Source organism: Eleginops maclovinus, chromosome 12 (genome assembly GCF_036324505.1).
Source record: "Eleginops maclovinus isolate JMC-PN-2008 ecotype Puerto Natales chromosome 12, JC_Emac_rtc_rv5, whole genome shotgun sequence".
Lineage (NCBI taxonomy): Eukaryota > Metazoa > Chordata > Actinopteri > Perciformes > Eleginopidae > Eleginops > Eleginops maclovinus.
The window spans coordinates 12,492,408-12,518,433 of record NC_086360.1 but is presented as its reverse complement, the minus strand read 5'-3'; the positions used below and the strand labels follow the sequence as shown (position 1 = coordinate 12,518,433).

General features: G+C 38.8%; 1 protein-coding gene across 4 annotated transcripts in view; it reads left to right on the top strand.

Annotated features, from left to right (window-relative positions):
- Positions 1 to 25,681, top strand: part of rasgrf2b (Ras protein-specific guanine nucleotide-releasing factor 2b) — a 37,508-nt gene extending 11,827 nt beyond the window's left edge. The window contains exons 3-28 of one of the 4 annotated variants that reach the window (XM_063896398.1): positions 358 to 505; positions 3,919 to 4,008; positions 4,108 to 4,244; positions 4,930 to 5,046; positions 5,205 to 5,284; positions 6,879 to 7,072; positions 7,229 to 7,338; positions 7,420 to 7,538; positions 8,577 to 8,737; positions 8,841 to 8,907; positions 9,412 to 9,548; positions 10,023 to 10,105; positions 10,447 to 10,695; positions 13,831 to 14,324; positions 16,719 to 16,844; positions 17,667 to 17,756; positions 18,343 to 18,449; positions 19,923 to 20,035; positions 20,496 to 20,556; positions 21,309 to 21,412; positions 22,046 to 22,130; positions 22,235 to 22,432; positions 22,674 to 22,753; positions 22,845 to 22,962; positions 23,053 to 23,121; positions 23,578 to 25,681. In XM_063896398.1, the coding sequence (XP_063752468.1) occupies positions 358 to 505; positions 3,919 to 4,008; positions 4,108 to 4,244; positions 4,930 to 5,046; positions 5,205 to 5,284; positions 6,879 to 7,072; positions 7,229 to 7,338; positions 7,420 to 7,538; positions 8,577 to 8,737; positions 8,841 to 8,907; positions 9,412 to 9,548; positions 10,023 to 10,105; positions 10,447 to 10,695; positions 13,831 to 14,324; positions 16,719 to 16,844; positions 17,667 to 17,756; positions 18,343 to 18,449; positions 19,923 to 20,035; positions 20,496 to 20,556; positions 21,309 to 21,412; positions 22,046 to 22,130; positions 22,235 to 22,432; positions 22,674 to 22,753; positions 22,845 to 22,962; positions 23,053 to 23,121; positions 23,578 to 23,670 (3,430 nt within the window). In that variant the 3' untranslated portion in view covers positions 23,671 to 25,681. Of the gene's footprint in view, positions 1 to 357; positions 506 to 3,918; positions 4,009 to 4,107; positions 4,245 to 4,929; positions 5,047 to 5,204; positions 5,285 to 6,878; positions 7,073 to 7,228; positions 7,339 to 7,419; positions 7,539 to 8,576; positions 8,738 to 8,840; positions 8,908 to 9,411; positions 9,549 to 10,022; positions 10,106 to 10,446; positions 10,696 to 13,830; positions 14,325 to 16,718; positions 16,857 to 17,666; positions 17,757 to 18,342; positions 18,450 to 19,922; positions 20,036 to 20,495; positions 20,557 to 21,308; positions 21,413 to 22,045; positions 22,131 to 22,234; positions 22,433 to 22,673; positions 22,754 to 22,844; positions 22,963 to 23,052; positions 23,122 to 23,577 lie in introns of all 4 variants that reach the window. The other 3 variants (XM_063896397.1, XM_063896400.1, XM_063896399.1) reach the window with 3 other exon arrangements.
- The last annotated feature ends 345 nt before the right edge of the window (positions 25,682 to 26,026 follow it).

Sequence of the window (26,026 nt, the reverse complement as noted above, 5' to 3'; positions counted from 1 at the left end):
AATATATAATAATGTATGTGTTATGATGAATTCCAATTCGCTGCCTCAGTTTCAGGGAATTCTATACGTGCTGGTTCGCCGTCACACATGGATTGCAAAATAGGTTTACAGCGCTTTTAGGATTTTAAAGCTTCCTTCAGGATGGATTGATTGAATAACCTTCATAAATCATTTCCATACTCTTTCTAGAAACATTAAATGTTGTTGTTATTAACTGATTTCATCCCATAACACACATGGGAGACAAAAGCAAGACATTTCATTGGTTTGTGAAGGCTGCTACTGTTTATAACATAAGTGCCTCATATAACTGATACCTATGTAAAGACTTCTTTTACTTTTTGTCTTTATTTTCAGTTACTCTGACATCATCATTGAAAGAGAGGTGCTGATGCAGAAATACATCCATCTTGTACAGATAGTGGAAACTGAGAAGGTCGCCGCCAATCAGCTGCGCACCCAGTTGGAAGATCAGGACACAGAAATCGAGAGGCTCAAATCAGAGGTACACACACAAGTGTGCACACAAACACACACCTGAAACTTGACCATTAAGTGCATTGCCTCTGTTTTTTCTAACTGGCCTCATGCCATTCCAACACCTAGCAACAGCAATTTGCTCTATGAGTGTGGGACTGTGCCCCCAAACCTTAGGTTCTTAGGTCTTACCGTTTTGAGAGGCGTATGTCTCTTTCCTTAACAGCTGATCAGCTGTCCGCTGAGCAGCGACTCTTACTCTTTGGTGGCATATCATTCAAATAGGAATAGCCAATGTTTTTATTTAATTGCTCAAGACCATTGCCTCTTCTATGTGGTTTTTCAAATTATGGGGGTAAAATTAGGTTTAGCTTGTATATTGGACAGACATTCACTCAGGATCCAGTGGCGTCTTCTTCCTCAGTTTCGCAGACTCCCAGTCAGTCAGCAGTCAGAAGATGGTTATCTCACATCTGAACCCTCTCTTAATCACAGTAAGGGTTTCACTTAAGGACTATCAAGGACTATTACGTTTAAAACAATTTGAATGAGACAAAACTAATGTTCTCGTTTTATATATATATATATATATATATAATATTGTTTATTAAAAGGTCTAATTTTTCCAATAGCTTCCATGTCATTTGACTCAGTGAGACCAAATGAATGCAGAATTGTATTACTACAATTGCAGGACACATCAGTGCTTCCTGTGTGAAGATATGAGACATTTCATCAAAACATTTGCATAGCTATATTCATAATAAATGAACTAAACCTTAATAAAAAGAGGAGTGCCCTACATATGTATGCAGTGAATATATATATATATTGTGTATCCTTATGGGTATGCAGTGAGCCTGTGCCTTTTCACAGCTTTCTTTTTGGCAACGAGGGAGTGGGTGGGAATGGTCCTCACTCACATCTGAGTGTAGGAGGAAAACACCACAACTCAATAAAAGAAGCCCATCAGTTTCCTTACAAACAGCTGCCAAATCATTATGCTTATCGAACGTAACACGTTTCTGTTCTGCCGCCACAGCATGATAAATCAGTCGTGCATGCTTACAACAAAAACGGACCCCTACAACATTGTTAATTAGAATTGATAAAAACTCCCTGTTTAAAACACATACACGACAGCATTGGTTTATGGTAATTAAATCAATAGTTCTAATTGTTTATGAAGTAAATAGGGATTGAGCTTACTTTGGATGCTGACATAACTGTCAGTTATTTGATCTTTGTTTCACATACTGTACTTACAAACAGCACATTTGATGTGATGCAAAGCAGTGGAACACTATTTGTTGCATTCAACACCAGCTTTAATTTTTGACCGAAGATTTTGCATTCATTTGCTATATCATATCATATATCATATATTGATATAATGTGATATTGATGTGGGGAGACTTAAAACTGACCACAGAAGAAGTCATGTGTTACAGTACATTCATTATTTTTGGTGATGCTTATCTTTGTGTATCTGTCAACTCTTATTTAATTTCTATTTATTTTGCAAACATTTTCTGGAAGGTATTTTGGAAATTGTTATCAGTAAAAGGCTAAATTTAAACCCTATAATAGATTATGTTTTATTATATTTTGGCCATCAGACACATCTTTGCCGTGTTGCATATTTAGCTGATTGCTTTGCACGAACAGAGAGACACACACACAGGTTTTGCTATTAAGTGCAATTAGTGCTTTATTAAGGTTTATCAATAAACCAAATTGTTAGGAACATTATTCAGACAGTTTAGACCTGTAAAAAAAAAAAGCTTTACTATTGTGTTTTAAGATTGATATCTGCCATATCATTTAACACCCCAGATATGAAGTGCTTCTCTTATGTGCCACATGTATGACCAGAGGGCACTGCAGAGTTATTCCTGATGTACAGGTGCTCGATGGAAATTTAATTCTGGTCTGAGCCGCCGTTAGCTTGAGGGGAAGCTGTTTGGATATTGGACCATCTGCTAACATATAAATCACAGCTGCATCGCCATTTTAAATTCTGTGTCGGTTCATTTGTGTTTATTATGGCTTATATTAATATTTTGCTTATATTTTTGAGTGGGGAACAAATACGACAATGAACTCATGGACTACCGAATTTTCCTGTTACACTGCTTTTAGTTGTAATTCCCCCTGTAGAGCAACAAGTGGAGGCTTCTTTGCTATACACTGTGATTATAAATCCCAATGGCTATATACAGTAAGCATTGATGATAATGAAATGGCTAATGAAAAACATCTGCCTGTGTAATTGGGCTGCTCATGGAAAAGGGATTAGATTTGAGAGCCAGTGAGCAGTTGGTGATCCATCTCATTAAAACATACTCTTGTTTGTTTGTTTATTTGAGTGTTGCTCCGTGTTTATGAATAATTTAACCAACTAGCCACTGGTTCTGTCAACAGTTGGCAGACTGGCTCCTCTCCTCTGCCATTTGCATGATAGTGCTGGTGATTTAGAAAATAAAAAGGAAACTGTGTGGCTCGAAATTACTTTGGTTTCATCTTTCATGCTTTTCATCATCTGTGATAAACGTATGTGCTCAAGAGGCTTGGAGGTAAAAACAAACAGGTGGAAGTAATAGTACTAGAGCCAGTCTGAACCTCTGCTGGTTTCATTTCCTCACTGAAGAAAGCAGTGCCAAGAAAACCCTTTTACAAGCTAGTTTGAAGTTAGTCATCAATGTTATTTAAAGAGACTTGTTTCTATCTATTATTAGGTTTACTATGTGAAATGAGATTCATTTTCCCCAGTTTAATAACATTTAGAGTTTGGCATCTGCCTGACGTCTTCCCAGATTTCATGCCTGCGAGACGATATTAACTGCGTGCAGGCAGCTGGCTTTTCACACCTGAACATAGCAAATGTCACATTTCTAAAGGTTGATCTGACGTTGCTGTCTGAAGAGGATATTTGATGGCTGTGAAAATAATACAAGAACTCTTTGGGGTCTTTAACAACATTATGGTTTCCATTGATTGGTTTGTGCTAGAAATATTTTCATCAGCAGAAGATTAGACTTCATAGTCAGTAAATTGCGCTGCAGGTCATCAGGCACATCAAAGCCTTAATTTGCTTACTGTCACCAGCTGATAGCAGCCCTCCCCCGCTGATGTCATTCTCTCTTTCTGAATGAAGGCTGCAGAGTGTCAAAGATGAGGAAGTCTGATGTTGATCTGATGCAAACACAGTGACAGTTCACCCAGAACACAATGCATGGCTTAGATCACATATTCAGTTATTAACCAAACAACTCTGAATCCCTTTAGGAACATAATATCCTTTTGAATGAAATCTAATCACTTACTACTATACCTTAGAAGACCATTTTTTGTTTTAGAGAAATGTAATGTGTGTTTTGTGCTGCTATGTAGTCACCCAAATTATGCTCATGATGTTTGTGACTGGATTTCTCTTTAAAGATTATAGCTCTGAACAAAACTAAGGAGCGAATGCGGCCTTACCATGTCCACCAAGAAAATGAAGATCCTGATATCAAAAAGATAAAAAAGGTAAACGTTTCTGTACTTTATTCTGTCTTGTTTGTGTGTGAGCATGCAGATGTACACTCCATGTGTATGACTGTGTCTAAGCTCCTTATTCTTCTTCAGGTGCAGAGTTTCATGCGGGGCTGGCTCTGTCGGAGAAAGTGGAAGATCATTGTTCAGGACTACATCTGTTCTCCTCACGCTGAGAGCATGAGAAAGAGGAACCAGATTGTCTTCAACATGGTGGAGGCAGAGACAGAGTATGTATATATAAATGTACTTTGAGTAGCAGCACATAGAAAAGTTGTTATCAAGCTTTCCAATATAGTAGTATACAGTACATGTCATTCTCATGTATTTCATAAAGTGTATATCACAATAACAGTATGTACAATACATACAGTGAGATCACTATCAAACTATCAGACTCTGACTGGATAAAATTGGCAAAACATGTCGAAAAAATATTTTGTTGCCTATGCTTTCACCAACAAATGTTGATTAAACATTCGTAATTTGTTTGAATACCGATGGACACACAGGGGAGGCATTCAAGAATTCAAGGATCATTTATTGTTTGCCCGCAGCACCGGTTGCTCAACGAAATGCACTTATAGTCCATTTATTCTATCCTATGAGAAATGTTCATTTGAATTGAATTCATTATTTATTATTCAATAGTTATATACTGTAAATGTTTTGAAGCTAATGCAGAATTTCTATATCATTGCTGTCCACTATATCCCTATTTAGGTCTGAATACAAACTTTATTTGGTTATATACTATATATTATGTTTGTTATTCTAATCGTCTTTTGTGTGTGTGTGTGTGTGTGTGTGTGTGTGTGTGTGTGTGTGTGTGTGTGTGTGTGTGTGTGTGTGTGTGTGTGTGTGTGTGTGTGTGTGTGTGTGTGTGTGTGTGTGTGTGTGTGTGTGTGATGACAGGTATGTCCACCAGCTGTACATCCTGGTTAACTGTTTCCTCAGACCTCTGAGGATGGCTGCTAGCTCCAAGAAGCCCCCCATCAACCACGACGATGTGAGCAGCATCTTCCTCAATAGGTGTGAAGATGTTCTGTCAATCTTTGGTTTTAACCGAGTCAATGAAGTGCTAATCATGATGGGCGCATAGACAGATATGCAGGATTATTAAGACAAACAGACAATAAAATATTTTTTGTCTTTTTGTATTTCACATTGCGTTTACACTCTTTCTTCAGTGAGACCATCATGTTCCTACATGAGATTTTCCATCAAGGCTTGAAGGCGAGGATAGCCAACTGGCCAACTCTAGTGCTGGGTAAGCAGATACTGCTACACAAAACACATGAATATACAAATACACACTGTCTGCAGCCACATCAAGGTCAGGTTTTCAGTGATCTAGTTTGTTTTACTCAAACATCAATCTTGACGTCTTACTGCCCCATTCACACACATACACACACATGCTAATTTCCCTATCGTTGTCTGCAACAAGCTGACTCATTGTCTTGACACACAATGACCACCCTGACCAGAGGGAATGCCACAAATTCACCTCCTAAAACCAGAAGCCTCCTCAACAGATAAGCGTCACCTAGGAGACAGACTGTTGAAAGACACAACAGCAATTCAAAAAGAATAGGACGACTGATTAAACATCCTTATCTGCTGCTGTGCTTCAGGCTGACGCTGAATTGAAATGAACAATGTGATATTCATCAAATCCTTTTATGTTGTGTTCAATTCAGATTGACTGATTCATTTATCATATTGTTCTAATGTTATAGCCTCCTATACAGCATGCTTTGAACCCCAGAGAGATCCTGTTCAAATGAATAGAAACATCCATCTGTGACTGATATTATGCTATATGCCTTTTGTATATGGTTTGTATTCTTGTTTCCCTGTGAGTGCACAGCCAGTGAGAAACCCAGTATCTACAACTTGTTTCTGTGCAGAAATGATATGTTTACTGCATCCAGTGTTGCTGTCAGAATGTCACATAAACAATGCTAATGTATATCTATTATTTAAGGAGACATGTGTCAAGACAGTGCTTTTTTAAACAACTGTTTGTTGTCCAAGAAAGAGGCAACATGTTGTATGTAGAAAAATATTTCTTAAGGCAATATTTACTGATTTTGGTTTTACGCCGTACATCATAAAGCTGACATTTAGAAAAATCGCTCTTGATTTCTGTCCAACCTAAATTTTACCACACCCCTTCCTCCTCTGTAGTTTGCCTAACCATTTTGTTGCTAGACGTCAATGGATTAGATAGTATTTCTGTGTGCACAGTCATGCATACAGCTAAGCAGACTTTACATTAAAATGTGAAGTTTACATTTGCAGTTGTGGAAACCCTATTGCTCATTGAGAAACAGTAACACATTCAACCAGTTATCTCTCAAACACTAACTGTCATTTTTTCTGCCATTACCAGTAAAAGAACTATATTAAGTGCTGAAAGACCAACGGATATTGTAAAAATACAAACTGTCAATTAGAATACAACTAAAAAGAATCAATTGTTTAAAGAAATTAATGTCAAGTCAAATCTATTAAGGCACTGTTGATTAAGCCTGTTGTCCACTGATGTACAATAGGTCCTTTGCATTTGCAATAATACTGTGTGTGTGTCAGGACATTCACTGACATAACTTGGCAACAGTGCCAATTTAACAGTTAGTTGAATTAGCAGCATGTTTGCCTAAGATTCAAATAGAAATTCCAACAAATCTCAAATCAATGTGACGTTGATGGAGTAGATAATAAGACTTGTGTCAATATTTGATCCAACAATAGGCCCAGAATAAACATTGCAATTTAACTGATATGGAAATGCTGAGAGCTGCATTCCTTGCCTTACATACTGCTCATACAGTGAATACATGTCATTTTGTTTCTAGCTGACCTTTTTGACATCCTGCTGCCCATGCTGAACATCTATCAGGAGTTTGTGCGTAACCATCAGTACAGCCTGCAGGTTTTGGCCAACTGTAAGCAGAACAGAGACTTCGACAAGCTGCTGAAACAGTACGAGTCTAATGCCGCCTGTGAGGGGAGGATGCTCGAGACCTTCCTCACATACCCCATGTTCCAAGTAAGACTTGGACACCAGTACACTGATGTTTTCATAAACACACCATAACACTAATGCTTTTTATCTCTACATTGCCAACATATAAAACATATTTTTTGGAGTGATAACTCACTATTTAAACAGTCTTTTTTCTACACTGTTCTTCTCTCCTACAAGATTCCTCGATACATCATCACCTTGCATGAGTTATTAGCACACACGCCTCATGAGCATGTGGAGCGCAAGAGCCTTGAATTTGCCAAGTCCAAATTAGAGGACCTTTCCAGGTATGTGTCTGGGGAGTTGTCAGATTTATAAACGTATCTATCTTGAAACATTTTGATACTGTCATGTTTGTATGTGTCCAGAGTGATGCATGATGAGGTGAGTGACACAGAGAACATCCGGAAGAACCTGGCCATAGAGAGGATGATAGTGGAGGGCTGTGACATCCTGTTGGATACCAGCCAGACCTTCGTCAGGCAGGGTAAGTCTTCATCAGGTCAAAGCACTACTCACCTGACAGCTCTGGAGGTTTTCCCGACCATCAGACCCTCTTACCTGACAGCCTGTGATCTGAGACACAATGACACAGTACCTTGTTGGAGCTCAGTCACTGAATCATGACATTAGCTACCATAATACTTTCTACCATGGGAGATGTGGCTCTATGTCTGAATACTTTTATGGAAGAATGACTTTCTACTGAATTTTTCCCTAGCAGTTCAAAACTGATTTTTGTACTCATTTAGTTTAATCACATTTCATGTTTTTTTTATGCAGTTTCCTAAATAAAACTGTCAGATAAAACCAATTTCCCTTTTCAAAATTAAATACGGTTAAGCACTTTCTTCCCTTTCAGTGCTCTTATTGTACATTACTCTAGGCAAAAAAGTGTTTGTCAAATTATTGTAATGTAACATTACAGATGTAAATCCATTTCTTATTCTTATGCTCCTGCCATGGAGATAAAGGAATCTCCTGTGAATAATCATGATTATTTAAGAGTTACCGGGTGGCAGATCAAAACAAAATCTTTCTTGGTCACCATCTCAAATGTAGTCCATGAATTTGACTTTGTTAATTAGCAATTAATTGCAACAAATGGTTTGAATGACAGTTCAATAATGACACTGTTCAAAGAACTTCAACTCTTTATACTGTTTATGTGCTCTTGAGAAGAGCAATGAACCATATCTGCACCAGCATTCATTAAGAAGTGTGCTAATTGCTACAGTGTGCAAACCCTAATGAGCTACTGTATCTGGTCTCTTGATTTGGTAAGGTCACTTATGCATGAAGTGTTGACATGTGTCTTAACAGTGCATGTCTTCCCTTGTTTCAAGGTTTCTACTAAAGTCTGCACATTTTAATGATGAAACATAACATTTCTGTATGCAGAATATAGTGGATCAGAAATATTGCTTTTTAGACATGTTTTTTTTGTGCCACTGTAGATGGTTAGCATACACAGCTTCAGCTTAGTCTTTGCTTAATAAAATGATGTGCCCTTACTGCTCCTCAGGCTCTCTGATCCAGCTGCCGTCGGTAGAGCGCGGGAAGCTTAGTAAGGTCCGTCTGGGCTCTCTTTCTCTGAAGAAGGAAGGGGAACGGCAGTGCTTCCTCTTTACCAAACACTTCCTTGTCTGCACTCGCAGCTCTGGAGGAAAGCTTCACCTTCTCAAGGTGAGAACACCTTCACTTCACGAGCTGAAGTGGATCTCAGTGTAGAAACCTTTAATTGATTGCCACCTTCAACCATATTAACTGTTAAAATGTGCTCTTGTAGCAAGGTGGAGTTTTGTCCCTGATTGACTGCACACTCATAGAGGAACCAGATGCCAGCGACGAGGAGTGTAAGTTAACCACATCTATGAAAGACTGCGTATACATTGGTGCACAAAACCAGGCAGCTCTTAATGGCTCATTTAGGCCCTTCACCCCTCATGGAGGTTAATTAGGTCAGATGATAAGTGTCCAGAAATGACTTCCCTTTAAATATCAGATCACCACCCCTTTAAATGTCAGGTGTTAATCTTGACATTGATTTGCATATTTTTTTGTTCTTCTGAGGTTTCTCACATACAGTACACATATAAAGCTGAGACGTTAGCCTCAGGGGTGCGTTGAATTGAAATTGCAGGTTCACTTAATTAACCCTGTGTGTGTGTGTGTGTGTGTGTGTGTGTGTGTGTGTGTGTGTGTGTGTGTGTGTGTGTGTGTGTGTGTGTGTGTGTGTGTGTGTGTGTGTGTGTGTGTGTGTGTGTGTGTGTGTGTGTGTTTGTGTGTCTCTTTACTATCGTTACTAGGATTGCTATGTTTCTTAAAAAAACCCTCTTTCTTTTCCCTTTATTACATAGCTAAAGCTAGCGGTCAAGTATTTGGTCAGCTGGACTTTAAGCTCGTAGTTGAGCCATCAGACGCACCTTCATTCACCGTCGTGTTATTGGCACCATCGCGACAGGAGAAGGCGGCATGGACCAGTGATATTAGCCAGGTAACACACAAAGTCACACTTATACACACCCAGACAAACAAGGAATAACAATAACCTCCAAATGGAGAGAGGGTGTCTCTGTGGGCATTGAGAAGGCTTAGTGATAAGTAAACACAGACGAGGGTGCAGCTCCCCATGGGGCGAGTTCAGCTCACTGCCTCAGCACTTCACAGAGTAGCAACATGTCAGCCTGGATTCAGTCTTATCGGGGGGAAAAAATACACTGACACTTGCACACAGCTTCTGTTCCCCCTCAATTTCTTATTAACCTGACTTTCAAAACATTTATCTCGCATTTGTTTGAATTCATTTGGAGCTAACTGATACACAATTTAATGAAAGGAAGATTACTTCAAAGTAAATCTAGAGTACATGGCCTTTTATCTATTGTACGTAGGTCCAACAAACCCTCTCATACTGTGATTCTTTTACTTTAATCTTAAATGTATCATCCTCTTCTCTCTATCTCTGCAGTGTATAGATAATATCCGCTGTAATGGCTTGATGACCAGTGTATTTGAGGAGAACTCTAAAGTCACTGTGCCTCATATGATCAAGTAAGTATTTTTGTGTGTGTAAAGAGGAACATCCATCTCTATATGCCAGTATTGCAAAACATATGATTTAGCATTCCTGGGTGAAAATGTGTCAACTGTGGTACCCGTACAGTACATTTTTAGGTTGTACTTCTTTATGCTTTTTCTATATTTATATATACTCAAACATATTATTTGGTATCCATTTTGATTTTTAGGTTTCTTTTGTGGAATATATGGATTTTATTTTATTCATTCCTATTTTACGTGGCTGTTTTTGCTCAGTTAATTTCCTTTCTTAGCAGCACAGCAGTCACCCATGCTCGGTTGTGTGTGTATGTGTGTACGTGTGTATCCATCAGATCCGATGTGCGTCTCCATAAAGATGATGTTGACATTTGCTTCAGCAAGACGCTCAACTCCTGCAAGGTCCCCCAGATCCGCTATGCCAGCGTGGAGCGGCTGCTGGAGAGGCTGACCGACCTGCGCTTCCTCTCCATAGACTTCCTCAACACCTTCCTGCACACATACAGGATCTTCACCACGGCAACAGTCGTCATGGACAAACTGGCCGACATCTACAAGAAGCCCTTCTCCTCCATACCTATCAGGTCATACAATGCAAACACACCAATATGCATTCATGAACATAGAAAAGCGTCATGCACTTTTTTTGTTCTTGTGTATCCCTCTGTAATTGTGTCTATTTGAGTGTAAGGAATATGCAAGGGTACATTTGCATTACATGCTCGGGGCCTTTTTTTCCTTTTACAATTCTATGTAGTCAGATGTGGTAAGTGCTTTGGACTCTCTTAAAAACATACTGGCTGAAACAAACACCAGTCTGTGTGTGGAGGCCAGCAGAGCAGATGCTTCATCAAAGTTTTTGGCTCAGCATTGGGAATATTCTGTGTATTAAAAGGGATTTTTTCTCTCTCTCACTCTTGCTCGGCTTTATTCATGCTCTTACTCTCATATGAGGTCTCTGGCTGCTTCAGGATTGGGTGTTTATATTCTTTCATTGATTTTATGTAACTTTTAAATTGGAAAAGCTGTTCCTTTGCCCAAGGGCAGGTTTGTATTTAAGGTCTAACTCACCATGGCCTGTGGCTGCCTTCCCTGGAAGAGAACAGCAAGCACTCATCCAGAGACCAGAGGTGTGCAGGGAGGGTAGTGGGGATGTGTGGGCCAAGTCCCGATTCCTAAACCTTAACTCAAGCAGCATATGCATAATTTCTCCCTAATGTCATTTGAAGTGGGAACATGAGCAGCAAAACAGGTCAAACCTTTAATGTGATTCTTTCCTTCATCCACCACAAAGCCAGTATTATAGGAGGTTTATAAACAAACTTCCAGTTTTTCTCTCCAATATAAAATGTTTAGTCTTTTTTTTTTTACATTTGTTGTTTTTATTTTGGTGTTGTTTGGCTATGCTGGCTTTACATTGGTCAGTCAGCCCAACTTTTTATTCCAGACTGAAATATCTCAAAAACTAATTAATGGAATACCATGAAAGTCTATGAAGACAACAATGTTATAGACAACCGGGATCAGTAATAATTAGTGTTAAGTGCTAACTGGCAAACGTTAGCATACATTATACCTAATTAACATCAACTTATCAGGTTGATGAGTTGAGGTATGAGCATGTACTGTACCATTAAGCACTGCTGTGTCCAAGTACAGCCTCACAGAGCCACTAGCATGTCTGTAGACCCTTGGTATTGTTTTACTTTTTTGAATTTATTATTAACATTCATTTAATTCTATTTTGTGTGTGTGTCGGATGTAGATTTGATATTGAATTAATTATTGAAGCATAATAGGAGACCTTTAACTCTCTCTACGTCTGTTTCCCACTAGATGTTTGCTCCCATGCGTTTATATCTGGGAGATTAAACATGTGCTGCTGTTCCTCACTCACACTGTGCCTCCCCCCTCCTTAAACACACATTTCCTCCAAGAGATTCATCTGTCTTCCTTCCATCATCTTCCATCAAACCATCTCGTCACATCTACTGCGTATGCATTTTCATGTCTTAATTCAACCATCACCCTATCCATTTAATCATTTTTCTGTTTCATCCATCCCCCCGTCTCTTCATGTCCCCTCTAACTACAGGGCGCAGTACCACTCATATGACCGTCTGTCCATCTCATCCATCTGTCCTGACTACAATCTGAAGATCAAGAAGATAACCATGGATCAGTCCAAGTAACCAACTCCCTCTGTCCTCCTTCTTTCTGTCGCTTTCCAACTTTTCCTGCCTGTTCTTCTTCTCCTCTGGTCTTGGTCTGACACTTTACTGATGCATGACTTTTCCCTTTTCAATTTGATCTACTGGCTATCTCTCTTCATTCCAGCAGTTTGAAACATTTTAGGTGTTTCATTTCGTAGACAGGAATGGGAGAAGGGAAATGTTTCCCAGATTCTGCAGCTGGTCTGTAGCATGTTCTCTCACTGGAGAATCACTTCCTCAAGGCTGTTTTTTCTCTTTGTATTCATATTGATCCCTTTCGACATTCATCTTTAGCATGCTTTGTATCTTACTCTTAAGCATCTCTGCTACCTGCTTCAAAGTTCTCCAGCAACCTTTTGCTCTGATTTTGGGGTATTTTCCTCAATATGCCTTTCAGTTCTCCCTCTCTTCTTTCGATCTGAGATGCAATTTGTTCCTCTATTTCCTGCTGAATAACTGGCTTTTGTGAATAAATGATGGATGTGTTTATCTATGCATGATTACCCCTCCCTTAGCTCAGTACACACAACTTTCTGAGCAGCGTTAATGTCATAACTAAGTGGTTCTTATTCAAAAACTTTTGCACTTTCATTGCCTGGTAAATAAGGCGTTTAAATGTTGCAAATGTTATCTGAAATAAAAGATTGATGTTTTTCTAATTAGAATTTAGAAAGCTGACTAAATTGTTCCTCTTTTAAGCACTTAATCGGGTACTAAAGTCACAGTCAGCAACTTTCCGATTTAAGGATTTTTGAGGGGGTTTACACACAAAACATTTGCTGAATAGTTTTAGGTTACTTTGAACCCATTTTATACATACTGTAGTCCCACAATTTTAGGACTGGGGTATCATTTAAATACAGATCAGACTCACACTGAGAGTGGTTAGAGTGAACTAAAACAGTAAAAACCAGGTCATAGAAAAAGCTGATAGAAGCTCCATACCAGCAGAGGGGAACGAAATAATCTTTAATGAGTTTCTGCGGGTTCTTGACTATGAGCTAACCATTTTACATTACGGAATGTCTATTTATCCTTTGAATCTGTAATGTAATGAGATAATGATTGACTTTATGTTACTTTTCCCAACTACCTCCATTCTAAAATTCCTACACTGTTCATCTGAGGTGAACATAAATACCCCCTAATTAAAGCTGACTAGACACTGTTTTATTTCGAACCCAATTTGCTGGAGTATACACAACATAATAATATATTTTCTGCTGTTCTTATATTGTGTAACATTGCAAGCTTTGATTTCCCCTTTGTGTCTTAAGGCAGTCTTCTTCTTATACTTCTTTTTGAACTCTGAATACACAGTCATTTAACCCTAAATCAGATACACTGTACTGTATGTCTATAGTACAAGAAAACTATCTGACAATTAGTTTAGCTATTGAACGGTAAAGGCAAACAGACATAGAAGTCCTTTAGTTGAGCTGCTGTAATTACACAATTATTTTCTATTCTCTTTAAAATATCTTCCTATTTTATTCCCCCTTCCAGGTCTTTGGAGCTGTTCTTTGCCACCAACCAGAACAACAGAAGTGGCGAGCACATGAACGACAAATCTCCTCGTCTCTGCCGCAAGTTTTCCTCTCCCCCTCCTTTGTCTATCCAGTCCCGCACCTCCTCCCCTGTCCGAACACGAAAGCTCTCCCTCCACTCCCCCATCACTGCCAGGGTCGGCGGCCTCGACCTCACCAGTCCCCTGTCAAACTCCAGCGTCAACCACAACACTTCCCAGTCTGCCGCCAGCAGCCCCACATCTGCAAACACCCCCCTAACCCCGACACCTCAGACCCCAACTCCGACCACCTCCTCTCCTCCTCCTCCTCCCTCTTCCACCTCTCCCCCACCGAACAACATAAAGCCACCAGGGGACCAAGGTCCTACCACTCCCACGTCCCCAGACCAGTGTCCTTGCTCACCTGCAGAGGGCGAGGAGGTGCCAAAGATCGACCCCTTCTGTGGCAAACTGAGACGGAGCATCCGCAGATGTATGTTTTAGTTCCCACACAAATACAGTGCAAAAAATATGTATACTTTAGGATAGTTTGTAATGGGCTTGTTTAAACCATGGTATCCCTGTGTACTACTGACAGTCCCTGGAGTACACCAATAGCTAAATGAGAGGTTATCCCAATTAAATTATTCAGCACATTTTGGTGTGAAAGGTAAATTCACACATTTCTGTCAACTTATCTTTTTATGCATAGTTATTAAGGTGGTAACAGAAATACAGATGTAAAACTCTTTTTGTTAAAAAATGTGTATTGTAATGATGATTTTGGGGGATCTGTAACAGCTGAATTTTGTAACCCTGGCAGATGATCTAAATCCTCAATCTGTGATTTTACACTGTGCCTAGCTTATACACTATACCCTAATTCACCATATATTCTAGGACTGAACATTGAAATATACAGTAAAGCCTCATTGGTGTACTGAAATACTTTGTAAGAGCTGGAGGTCACTCCTCAAATGGCACAGTGTGAAGTGTTCCCAGTAAGAGTAGCACAGGCGCCTGGTGGGGCATCATTATCTCCTCACACTTGTGAGCTTGAGTCAGCTAAGTTGCCTTCCCTTTGCACATGCTCATATCTTCTAACAGTGGTGTTACACATCCCTCTGTGAAGGGAAAGAGAGTTTCAGGGCATATGAAGAAGCACAGCAAGGACAAGTTGCAGTGAGTTCATTAGAATGTTCGCACACATATGTACAGTTTGTGTGTGTGTGTGTGTGTGTGTGTGTGTGTGTGTGTGTGTGTGTGTGTGTGTGTGTGTGTGTGTGTGTGTGTGTGTGTGTGTGTGTGTGTGTGTGTGTGTGTGTGTGTGTGTGTGTGTGTGTGTGTGTGAGCGTGCTTGGCAGAAGCTAACAGCTCACCAGGAGACAAAAAGCCAATAGCACTTTCTGAGCATATGTTGAAAAGCCATCAAGTGAAATAGGAAATGTCTGTCTATCAACAGATCCAAATGGAATTAATTTAAATATTAGTTTTCCATGCAAAACGTCAGGATACCATAGCAGTAATAAGAGCATCGACAGTGTTTACTTAACATAGTGGCAATATACACGTGGAAGACAAATTACTGGAAAAATCTGATTGAATGAGCAAAGAAATGTCGGTAACACTTTACTTGAATGGGGGTTCATAAGACTGACATAACATTGTCATAACTATGACATGACACCTGTCTTAAACATTAATGAATACTTATGACAGTTGTCGTTAAGTGTCATTCGGTAAGTTATGTCACTTTTGATGTAAAGGTGACATTGTTTGAGATGTCCTTGTTATGATAACTTGACATAAACCAAGACAACAACACCTGTCATAAACATGTCATAGCAGACATCCATATATGACTGTTTAATGTCGCGCTAAGATATCAAGCTAAATGTTTTTCTTTAGTTTGACAGTTAGGTCTGCTATGACATGTTTATGTTGTCTTGGTTTATGTCAAGTTGTCATAACAAGGACATCTCAAACAATGTCACCTTTGCATCAAAAGTGACATAACTTACCGAATGACACTTAACGACAACTGTCATAACTATTTATTAATGTTTGAGACAGGTGTCATGTCATAGTTATGACAATGTTATGTCAGTCTTATGAACACCCATTCAAGTAAAGTGTTACCAAAATGTCTTATGCAGATGCTGTCAAACTGGGAACAAGGGGTTATTGAATGGTTTAATAAGTGTAAAACATATGGTACAGGGGTTCCTGCACCTCTTTAAGTACAAATGTAAAAATGGAAAGGCGTTTTTATACCTGGAATATTACCAGCACTTTTGCAAAAGAAAAGAAACAACAGCACAACAATTTACACTGTTCATGACTTTTATTGAATTTGAATAACAAAAATGTATAGTTTACAATAACTAACATAATTAGAAAGAAGTTCTTAATCTGACTGGTAGCTGTGCCTGAAGACAAATCTTCTCTACCAATTAACTCAAAATAGCAGTAGCAATAAGCAACTTGATGGGGATAGTTTCAAATGCTATCATAGCATTTGTGCATTTCGGATGTCTTTTAAAAATCCAGTGTTTTACGAGCAATTGTCCCTAGTTTGAATGTTTTTCCGTCCATTGTGCCACATACGAGTTGGCGGTTGGTTTCAGCCAGATGTATTATTGCCACTTAGCAGTGTTCTCTAAATATTGATGTACAAACAAATGGCTGGTGCATAAATGGTCCTTGTTGTGAGATTTAAAATACTAGTAAAATACAAAAATAACAGATAAAAAATTAACTATATACAAAGTACCAACTGATCTCTGCATGGCTTTGAATTTAAGCGCAATAAAGTACTCTCCAGTCGAGTAGTAGAGAGTACCATCACCATCTTCATCCTCATCAGCGTTGTCTCTCTCCTGTCTAGCTGTGCTGGAGTCAGTGTCGCTGGAGAAAATCATCCCAGAGTCTCCTCAGAGCAGTGAAGCAGGAGACATGTCTCCAAGCCGCTCCCCTTCCACACCTCGTCACCTGCGCTACAGACAGCCTGGAGGTAACCCTGTTGGTGCGTGCGTGCGTGCATGTGTGTGTGCGTGCGTGTGTGTACTGTATGTACAGTATGTGTGTTGGTGTGGTTTAATGACTCATAACTAGACCACAGTGCCATCGCTGGAGGCCCTCTGCAGAGCCAGGCAAAGTTCCCTGACCCTGGAGGCAGACACAACTGGTCCACACAACTGGTCCTTTGTGACTGTGAGTGTTGTAAGTGCCTTGGGATTGTTTTTCCTGGATATGATCACAGTTAATATTCTTGAGAAGGCTATTGGACATATTGCTAACAGCCCCAATTCTGGTCTGAAATGTGTCCATAACAGGAATGACAATGACAATGGTTGGGATTTTGTAAGTGATGACAAAGACACAAAATTACAAATAGTTTAACTGTAATATTTTATATTTTGCATCTATAATTTATGTAGATTATATTCCAAACACTCAAAAACCCTAGTACAGATGAATAATCATATTTTTCATATGTTTAGGACTCAAGTAATTGGTACATGACTTTAATATACTTTGCCATTGTCAACAAAGTAATTTGACTTTATGCAAATAACTAGTTTGAAAATGAGGTTTGAGTGACATACCGTAACCATCACATTTCGGTTCTTTACATGCGCAGTAAATCATCTTTGATTGTTTGCCGAAGTTCTTATGGGAATATTTCACAAGACGGTTACCAAGCAACAACAACAATTTTGGTTATTGATGAGGTTGATAAAGGACAATGGGGGCTGTAAAAAAAAAAGTATTTCAATTAATATAATAGGGTATTTGAGCTTTAGGTAAAAAAATTAAAACTGTGTCTCTGCAGTCCAGTCAGGGGAGAACTCACGCTGCTCAGTCTCTCCCGCGTCAGCCTTTGCTATCGCCACAGCAGCAGCAGGACATGGTTCACCACCAGGTACACACACACACACACACACACACACACACACACACACACACACACACACACACACACACACACACACACACACACACACACACACACACACACACACACACACACACACACACACACACACACCTACACACACCCACACACACACACACACACACACACACACACCCTTAATGTAAAATAGTATCTTTTACTTTGTCACCAAAAGTGTTTGTATGTTACATGCAAAGTAAATGATCAGCTCATAATAAAAATCACAAAATGTCGACTTATTAAAATAATAGATTGATCCACCAAATAGCAAAACAGAGATCTATGTTTAAATGATTGTTATAAACCCCTCCTCTCTGTGGATTATCAATAAGTGTGATTTTAGCCTTTACAATTGGAAATACATTTGAAATACTTTTATTAAGTGCTATATTGTTACTTTAATAGGTTTAGTAGGCAATTCTTTTGTACCACTGACTGATTTTCATTAGTTGTTAAATTGATATAAGCCCCAAATCATTACTGTAGGATTATATATCCACACAGTAATAACTCATCCTCTCTGTCTCTCTTTCTCCTTTTTTTTTCTCTACAGTGTTTAATAATTCTGAAAGAACTTGTGATAAAGAGTTTATCATCCGCCGAGCTGCAACTAACAGAGTTCTCAACGTGCTTCGGCACTGGGTGTCCAAACACTCACAGGTCAGTCTGAGCGTGTGTGTGTGTGTGTGTGTGGTCCCTTGTTTGTGCTTAGGTGATCAAGTCTGTGGTCTCATTAAAGCAGGTGTCTTGTGTGTTCTCTCTGCTCCAGTGCCCTCTCTTGAGCATATAAACAGCCATATGCACACAAACACACGCTGAACGTTGTTGTCGTGTCAACTGTAGAACCATCTCAACTCGCCTCAGTCCACCTACTCTTCTGCTACACAGCCAGTGTTGCCTCTAATGAAGTGAACATCACAGTAATTGCCAGCTCCCCCCCCCAGAGGTCCAACTGAATCGATCTGTTTTATGTATTTTCTTCAGTAGCACAAAATACCGTGATGACAGGCCAGCTTTACTCAGCTTATTAACACAGAGGCAAAGCACAAACACGCACACTTATTCATCCACTCGTATTTCGCTTTGGGAGGCCAAAGAGCTTGTTAAAACTGACCTTTGAACAGGAGTTGAATTGGGGAGGGAGTGAAAGGGAAAAGAGAGGAAAAGAAGCAGTAATGGCTTGGAGGAATGAGGGGGTACAGGAGGAGCAATGTATGCAGACATAAAGGATTGTATAGCAGTGATTGATGATTGCTCAGACAAATAGGTGGAAACTAGAAAAAAGTCAATTTTCATGCATACAACTACAAACACTTTTCATCAGGATGATCTGGCTAAAAGTGATTTACCGGATAGATTTTAAAAAGACTTTTGTATCAGTCAATGTGATACCTTGTTAACTTAATTTATCAGTAATTCAATGGAAAGGACTAGCTTGAGAAAGACATCTTGCTATTTTACCAATTCATTCTACAGTTTTCAGATTGTAACACTTAAGTTACTCTTAATAACATAATATATCTCTCAATGCATTACAACTACCTTGGGATGCAACCTACTTTAATCACCTAAACAACAGTTGGATACAATATAATATTAGTATATATTATAAGTATAAAACATTCACTTCTTTGTCTTTTGTATGTCCGTTTCCAAATCTTAACAAATTCTAAATTATGGCAATGTGAATTGAAATCACTACAACATGTTAAAGGTCACCTATTATGCAAAATCCACTTTTTCACATCTTTTATACATAAAATAATCCTCTCTGTTAAGAGATTGAAAAAGTTTTATGACAATGATTCTCCCTCTTTTTGTCCTGAACCGTCTTTATTAAAAGCTGCCTGAAAATATACTGATCAGATTTTGGTGTATTTTTGGGTTCTGCAACCATTTGCCAATAACCAACCAAGGTAAAACCCACCCACCTTATCACCTGAAACTCTTCCTAAAGCGTCATTGTGTTTTTTCAAACCAAACACAGAGTTTAAGACAAAAGAATTAAGAATTGAAAAAGTTGATGTTAGTGTACTAGTTGAAGTTGGACATGTAGTGATGGATGCTGGAGAACCCATAACTTGACCCTGAGGTTCATTTGAACAATAGAAATGGATTTGTGTTTGTGTTTAGGACTTTGAGATGAATGGGGAGCTGAAGATGTCGGTGATCTGCCTGCTGGAGGAGGTGCTCAGAGATCCTGACCTTCTGCCTCAGGAGAGAAAAGCTACTGCCAACATATTAAGGTACGGCTCACACAAGCATTAAAGCTTAAAATGTGTTTCGATAAAATGGTCTTATGTATTAAATTGGCATGAAACATTCCTTTATTCTTTCCTATTGTGAAATGTTCTACTGTACTCTAGTCTGATCAATTCTGTTATGTTCAATCCTCTGTTGTACCATTCTGTTCTGCTCTGGTATGTCATTTTTTCTATTTTATTCTGTTCAATTCGTTCTGCTATATTCTGTTCAGTCCTATTATGTTCTATGTTTTTTTTTGTATTCTGCTACATTGTTCTGTAATCTGTTCTTTTTTATTCTCTTTAATTCTGTTCCATTCTGTTATATTGAGAGTTTATTTTCAGTTACGTTGTATGCTGTTCTATTCTAATCTGTTCTGTTCAATTAAATCAGATTCGATTCAGTTTTATTGTATTCTGTACTATTCAGTTGAAGTGTATTCTTTTCCACTTTGTCTCCTAGTGCCCTTTCTCAAGATGAGCAGGACGATGCCCAGCTGAGGATAGAGGACATCCTACAGATGGTAAGTTCGTCATTGCGAACATCTTGTCAGGACTTCTTGATAATTCTGATATGATATTATTCTGCTGGATCAATGCAGCATCTGTGAACTGCAGAGAAAAAAAATGTCTACCCTTTACTGCATGATGTAAACACATTATTATCAAGGACCAGTTGAGGCAGCAGCTTTTATTTTTCCATCGAGATAAATAAAGAATTCTGATGATGATTATAATGTGGTCCTCTTTGGGATGAAATAAAGTACTAACAAACTTCAACTAAATGCGTTATAAACTCCCAGAGATGGAAATAATCATGGGGTCATGAGTCCCTCTGGTTTATGATATTGACTTAATCACGTTAGGGAAACACACACACCCACACACACCCACACACATCCACACTCACACAAGTATGCCCACACACAAGCATGCACACACACACACACACACACACACACACACACACACACACACACACACACACACACACACACACACACACACACACACACACACACACACACACACACACACACACACACACACACACACATTACTGTTGTAAGATGTGAAAAGCATTGCCTAGTGCAATCAATAGTGCAAAGTACACATCGTTGTATGACTATGACGGTCTCCAGGGAACTGTCAACTGCCATACAACATATTCATCAAAGTCGGTCTCTTTATTAGATATTTATAACTCCTTATTATCTGGTGTGAAAATGCATTTGTGTGTATGTGCTTGTGTGTGTCTGATTGTATGTCTGTTTAGGCCGACTGTCCGAAGGCAGAGTGTTTCGAGTCTCTCTCAGCGATGGAGCTGGCAGAGCAGATCACTCTTCTGGATCACATCGTCTTCAGAAGCATTCCTTATGAGTAAGTCCTCTCATAACTCTCACACTCTGGGATCTGCATCAGGGCAAATACAACTAAATCAGCTTTGGATACTGCTTATAATAACAAGACCAGTTAATCACCACAGGTTTTATTTTAGATATATTGACCTACAAAATATGGACATCAGTATGTGGCCTAGTGTTGCTATGATAAAGGTTTCTCCATCAGATCATCTTTGTGAAACATCTGCACCAGCTTTAATAAATCTTAGCCTATTTCGTATGCATAAGTCTTGATTTATGGCAGATTCCTCTACTGCTGGTAAGTTAAAATAACATATACAGTACTTATCTATGAAATTACATATCAGCGGCAGAGTTAAAAGTTTTAATGTATCCCCATCTTGTATTTTTTTAATGTTTTGCAAAAAACAGCTAAAACAATAAGAAACACAGCTAGCTTTTAAATAATTAATATGGAAACAAATGTGTGATTTGTATTTGGCTTTATATTTGGCTAGATGACAATGCAAGAGTTTCCTCCAACAATATTGCAGTGCACACCTAGTTCAGTTAATTTGTTTTGCTACCCATACCTGTTTGGATTACTGCATTTCATTATATTGTCTGTGGTCTCATTTTACTTACCACATTACTCTGCCCCCTCTCTTAGAGAGTTCCTGGGACAGGGCTGGATGAAGGTGGATAAGACCGAGAGGACACCATACATCATGAAAACTACTCAACACTTCAATGATGTGAGCTCCAAAATGTCTATTAAAAAATGTAAAGGACATATTTTTTACCCTTTAAATATCCATCACTTAACTTCATCATATTCTCTTTTCTTCTCCTTTTGAAGATGAGTAACTTGGTGGCATCACAGATTATGACCCACACCGATGTGGGCTCCAGGGCCAACTCCATAGAAAAGTGGGTCGCTGTGGCTGACATCTGCCGCTGTCTCAACAACTACAACGGAGTCCTGGAGATCACATCTGCGCTCAATCGCAGCGCCATCTACCGTCTGAAGAAGACGTGGGCTAAAATCAGCAAACAGGTGGAATAATTCCCCATCAATACTCTATTCATACCTAAAAACTATAGTTTAACTGTGTATAGAAGGATAAAAAAAGTGATTTGGGCTCTGCGGTGTTCGGAGGCAGGAGCAAATTTGATTTTGTAATTGTATTATCATTATGTCTTATTAATAGGACATCTGCAAGTTCCTTCTTGTTGTTCAAAATAGTCTTACTTAATGCATTTTTATCTATAAAATATATATTTGTGATCTTATCCAGACCAAAGCCCTGATGGACAAACTACAGAAGACTGTGTCCTCTGAGGGAAGGTTTAAAAATCTGAGGGAGACCCTGAAAAAGTGAGACTTTGCAAATCAATCAATATACACAAATAGTGTGGTATGTATTGACATCTATATGCTCATAATTCCTTCACACTTTTTTTCCCAGCTGCAACCCTCCAAGTGTGCCATACCTGGGAATGTATCTCACAGATCTGGCCTTTATTGAGGAGGGGACACCCAACTTTACAGACGAAGGTCTTGTTAACTTCTCCAAAATGAGGATGGTAGGCACATAAATGAATACAAATTATGCAAATTAACATCACATGTAAACCTGTTTTTAAATATCCACTTAAATTCCACATTTCCCTTAGATATCTCACATCATCAGAGAGATCCGCCAGTTTCAGCAGACTCCGTACAGAATAGAGCATCAAGCCAAGGTACTTAATTACATATCTTCACAATATGAGTCGTTTTTCTCTGTTACATCAGCAAAGCAGACCGTGATTGCATGGACAAAATATTTTAAGAAAAATAAATGGTAAACTTTATGTATATAGTACTGTAAAATACAGAGTTCTGAAGTTCATTTCGATGTATCTTTACCAAACGTGGCCAACGGTGATACGACGACCCAGGTGTGTAAATGTGAAAAGCGCTCGAAAATACCTCATGAAGCGTTCTATACGTACAGTCCATTTACCTTTTAATTTGAGTTAAGCTCTATATTTGCATAACCATTTGTATTAATTCCCTATTAGGACGTTCAAGACCATCTAGGTGCTAAAAAAGTTAAACAATTCAGTCTTTAATTAAAAACAACTAAAAGAAGCCATAGATGTACAAATACTTTGCTGTTCAGGACAATATGCCTCTCTTGTATATTTTCTGTCCAGGTGACCCAGTACTTGCTAGATAAGACTCTCATCATGGATGAAGACACACTCTATGATCTCTCTCTGAAGATCGAGCCCAGGCTCCCTGCCTGAGTTACAGCTGTTTGTGGCCAGTGGGAGCCTGCCAGACCTGGACCCCCTGAGGGCAACACGCCCACGTAATCTCATCAATCAGGAGGAAATTGGAGAGATTTGAGAGCAACATGGAAATGAAGCTAAGAGTGATACTGACTGAAGTGAGAGATATCTTTATAGTCAAGTACGACGGTTGGACAGTTGTTTTTTTTGCAAGGGACTGAGGGAGCATGAGAAGGTTGCTGAGTTATAATCTCCAAGGAAAAGAGGAGGAAAGGTTTAAGTTGCACAGTGTGAGGGTTATGAGGAAATTTCACTATGTGCGCTCATCATTCCTCAGTGGAGCGTGTGGTGCGCATAACATCACACTTCTTCAGACAGCCTGAGAGTGCAGGAAAGGCTGAGAGCATGAAGTGTATGATGTGTGTAATACAGTGGATGTAACAGAGATGTAGCATATACAGATAGTGTTTCAGAGAGATGTCTTGTGTCTCTGTGCTGTTGTCTGTGTTCTGTTGCCTGTGCATTTCCGTGCCATGTCCTAGATCAAAAGCCCCCCAAAAATGCTTTATGTCATTATGGTCACCGCATAAAACTTGCATGATTGCAGCTTGGGATGTAACTGTCTAAATGGCCTTCAACCTGACCCCTGACCCTCAGCTTAGCATGCTTCACTCTAACCAGGGTGACTCTAAGCCACTATGCATCCTCAGTGGGCTAGGTATGAAAAGACGCCTTTAAGCCTTCAAATATATTGTGGAAAGATAATAACATTTGGATAATTTTTAATGGAAATTTGATATATTTTGATGAAGTGGTACATTTTGCCATTGAAGAAAAACTGAATTCTGTATTTGTCTTTAGTAAGTTTTTTGCTTAAAGACCTCCATTTACAAATGAAAGCTTTTAAAAAAAAGAAATGTCCTCATGAATGATACAACATTTAAAACGTTTATCAGTGCCTTCCACTAGTGTAGGTCAATCTCCCCACAATGTTTTCTTAAGAAAATAGGTAATGTGACTAAACAGTAGCATGTTAGTGTAAACACAGTAAAGTCATTGCAGCAAATATCTCCTTCTAGTGTTTAAACATTGTAATAACCTCTACTGACCCAAAGCTTTGGTATATGTGCACTTTTATTTCTTTGGCTTTTACAAATTGTCAGATACTGACGTGTGTAGTTAGTCCTAGTGTGTAACTTGGATGTAAGCTGGGACCGTTTTTGCACTCTCTGAGATGTAGCTTTGCTTGAGTGACAGTATGATCGTTATTTACCATGCTATTTATTTCATCAGATAATGTATTTATGCTATTTTGTATATAGTGACCCCATACATATCATATGATTGATGACATATTGTTTTGCTGTGAATATTAATTTATTGTTGTTGTTTTTTGTCTATCTTGCTTTGATGATGAAATATAGTTTTGCATCCCAGCCTCTTGTCTTGCAAGAAATCTGTTTAACTTTATTCTGAAGAAAAAAACCGATGTCTTTTGAACGTAAAAAAGATGTAGCATTTGAATAACCAGAATGTTTTCTGTATTGCTGATATGATCAACATAGTTGTCCTGCATGTACACAACAGCTGCATGTTGTGCATGTCTAACTGGACGCTCCCTCTGCTTCTCTATTTTAATATTGTCTCTGTAGCTGTCAGGAGGCTCTGTTTAAAGGCATAGAAACAATATCTTGTCCATCAAATCTGGCACATTTGTCTCTTAATGTAGCTTATGCCATCACATATAGTCTTTCAGCTTGTGTCATCTGCAAATCAGCCTGTCGTTATGGAGTAGCAGTGTTGGAAGTGATGCACTCCTCAGTAAAAAAAGATTCCTCCTCCAACAATAACCTTGTTCCAGATTGTTAAAAGGAAATGTTTAGAGGCTTTGCTTTAAGAAAAAAAACATTTTTGCACTGCATCTGTATTTCTAAGTGTTTGTTTTACATACAGGATGCCATATTTGTATTTTTATTTTTGTGTATTTGTTTGCATTTTTCACTTGTTGATGCAGAGGAGAAATAAATTCAACATGCCTTATATGTTTGTGTATTTTCTCGGGCTATGCATCATTGAGATATTAGATTTCTTCTGATTCCTCTAAACAGCGGCCACTCTTTAGAGGAATCTACTAAGTGGGATGACACTTTAAAAACCATGGGAGTTAAATGTTTGCTTTGTATGATCAGAGAACAGTTTATTTTGGCAAAAATCCTCCTGCCCATCAATGGGTTCAATTTGATAATGAGGTCTCAAAGTAGACTTAAGCAGGATCATGAGACTGGGACAAAATGACTATAGTCACATGTGTGGTTTTAAATCATATCTGTCTGTAGGCCTCCATATTGTCATGAATCGTTATCTGGAACTG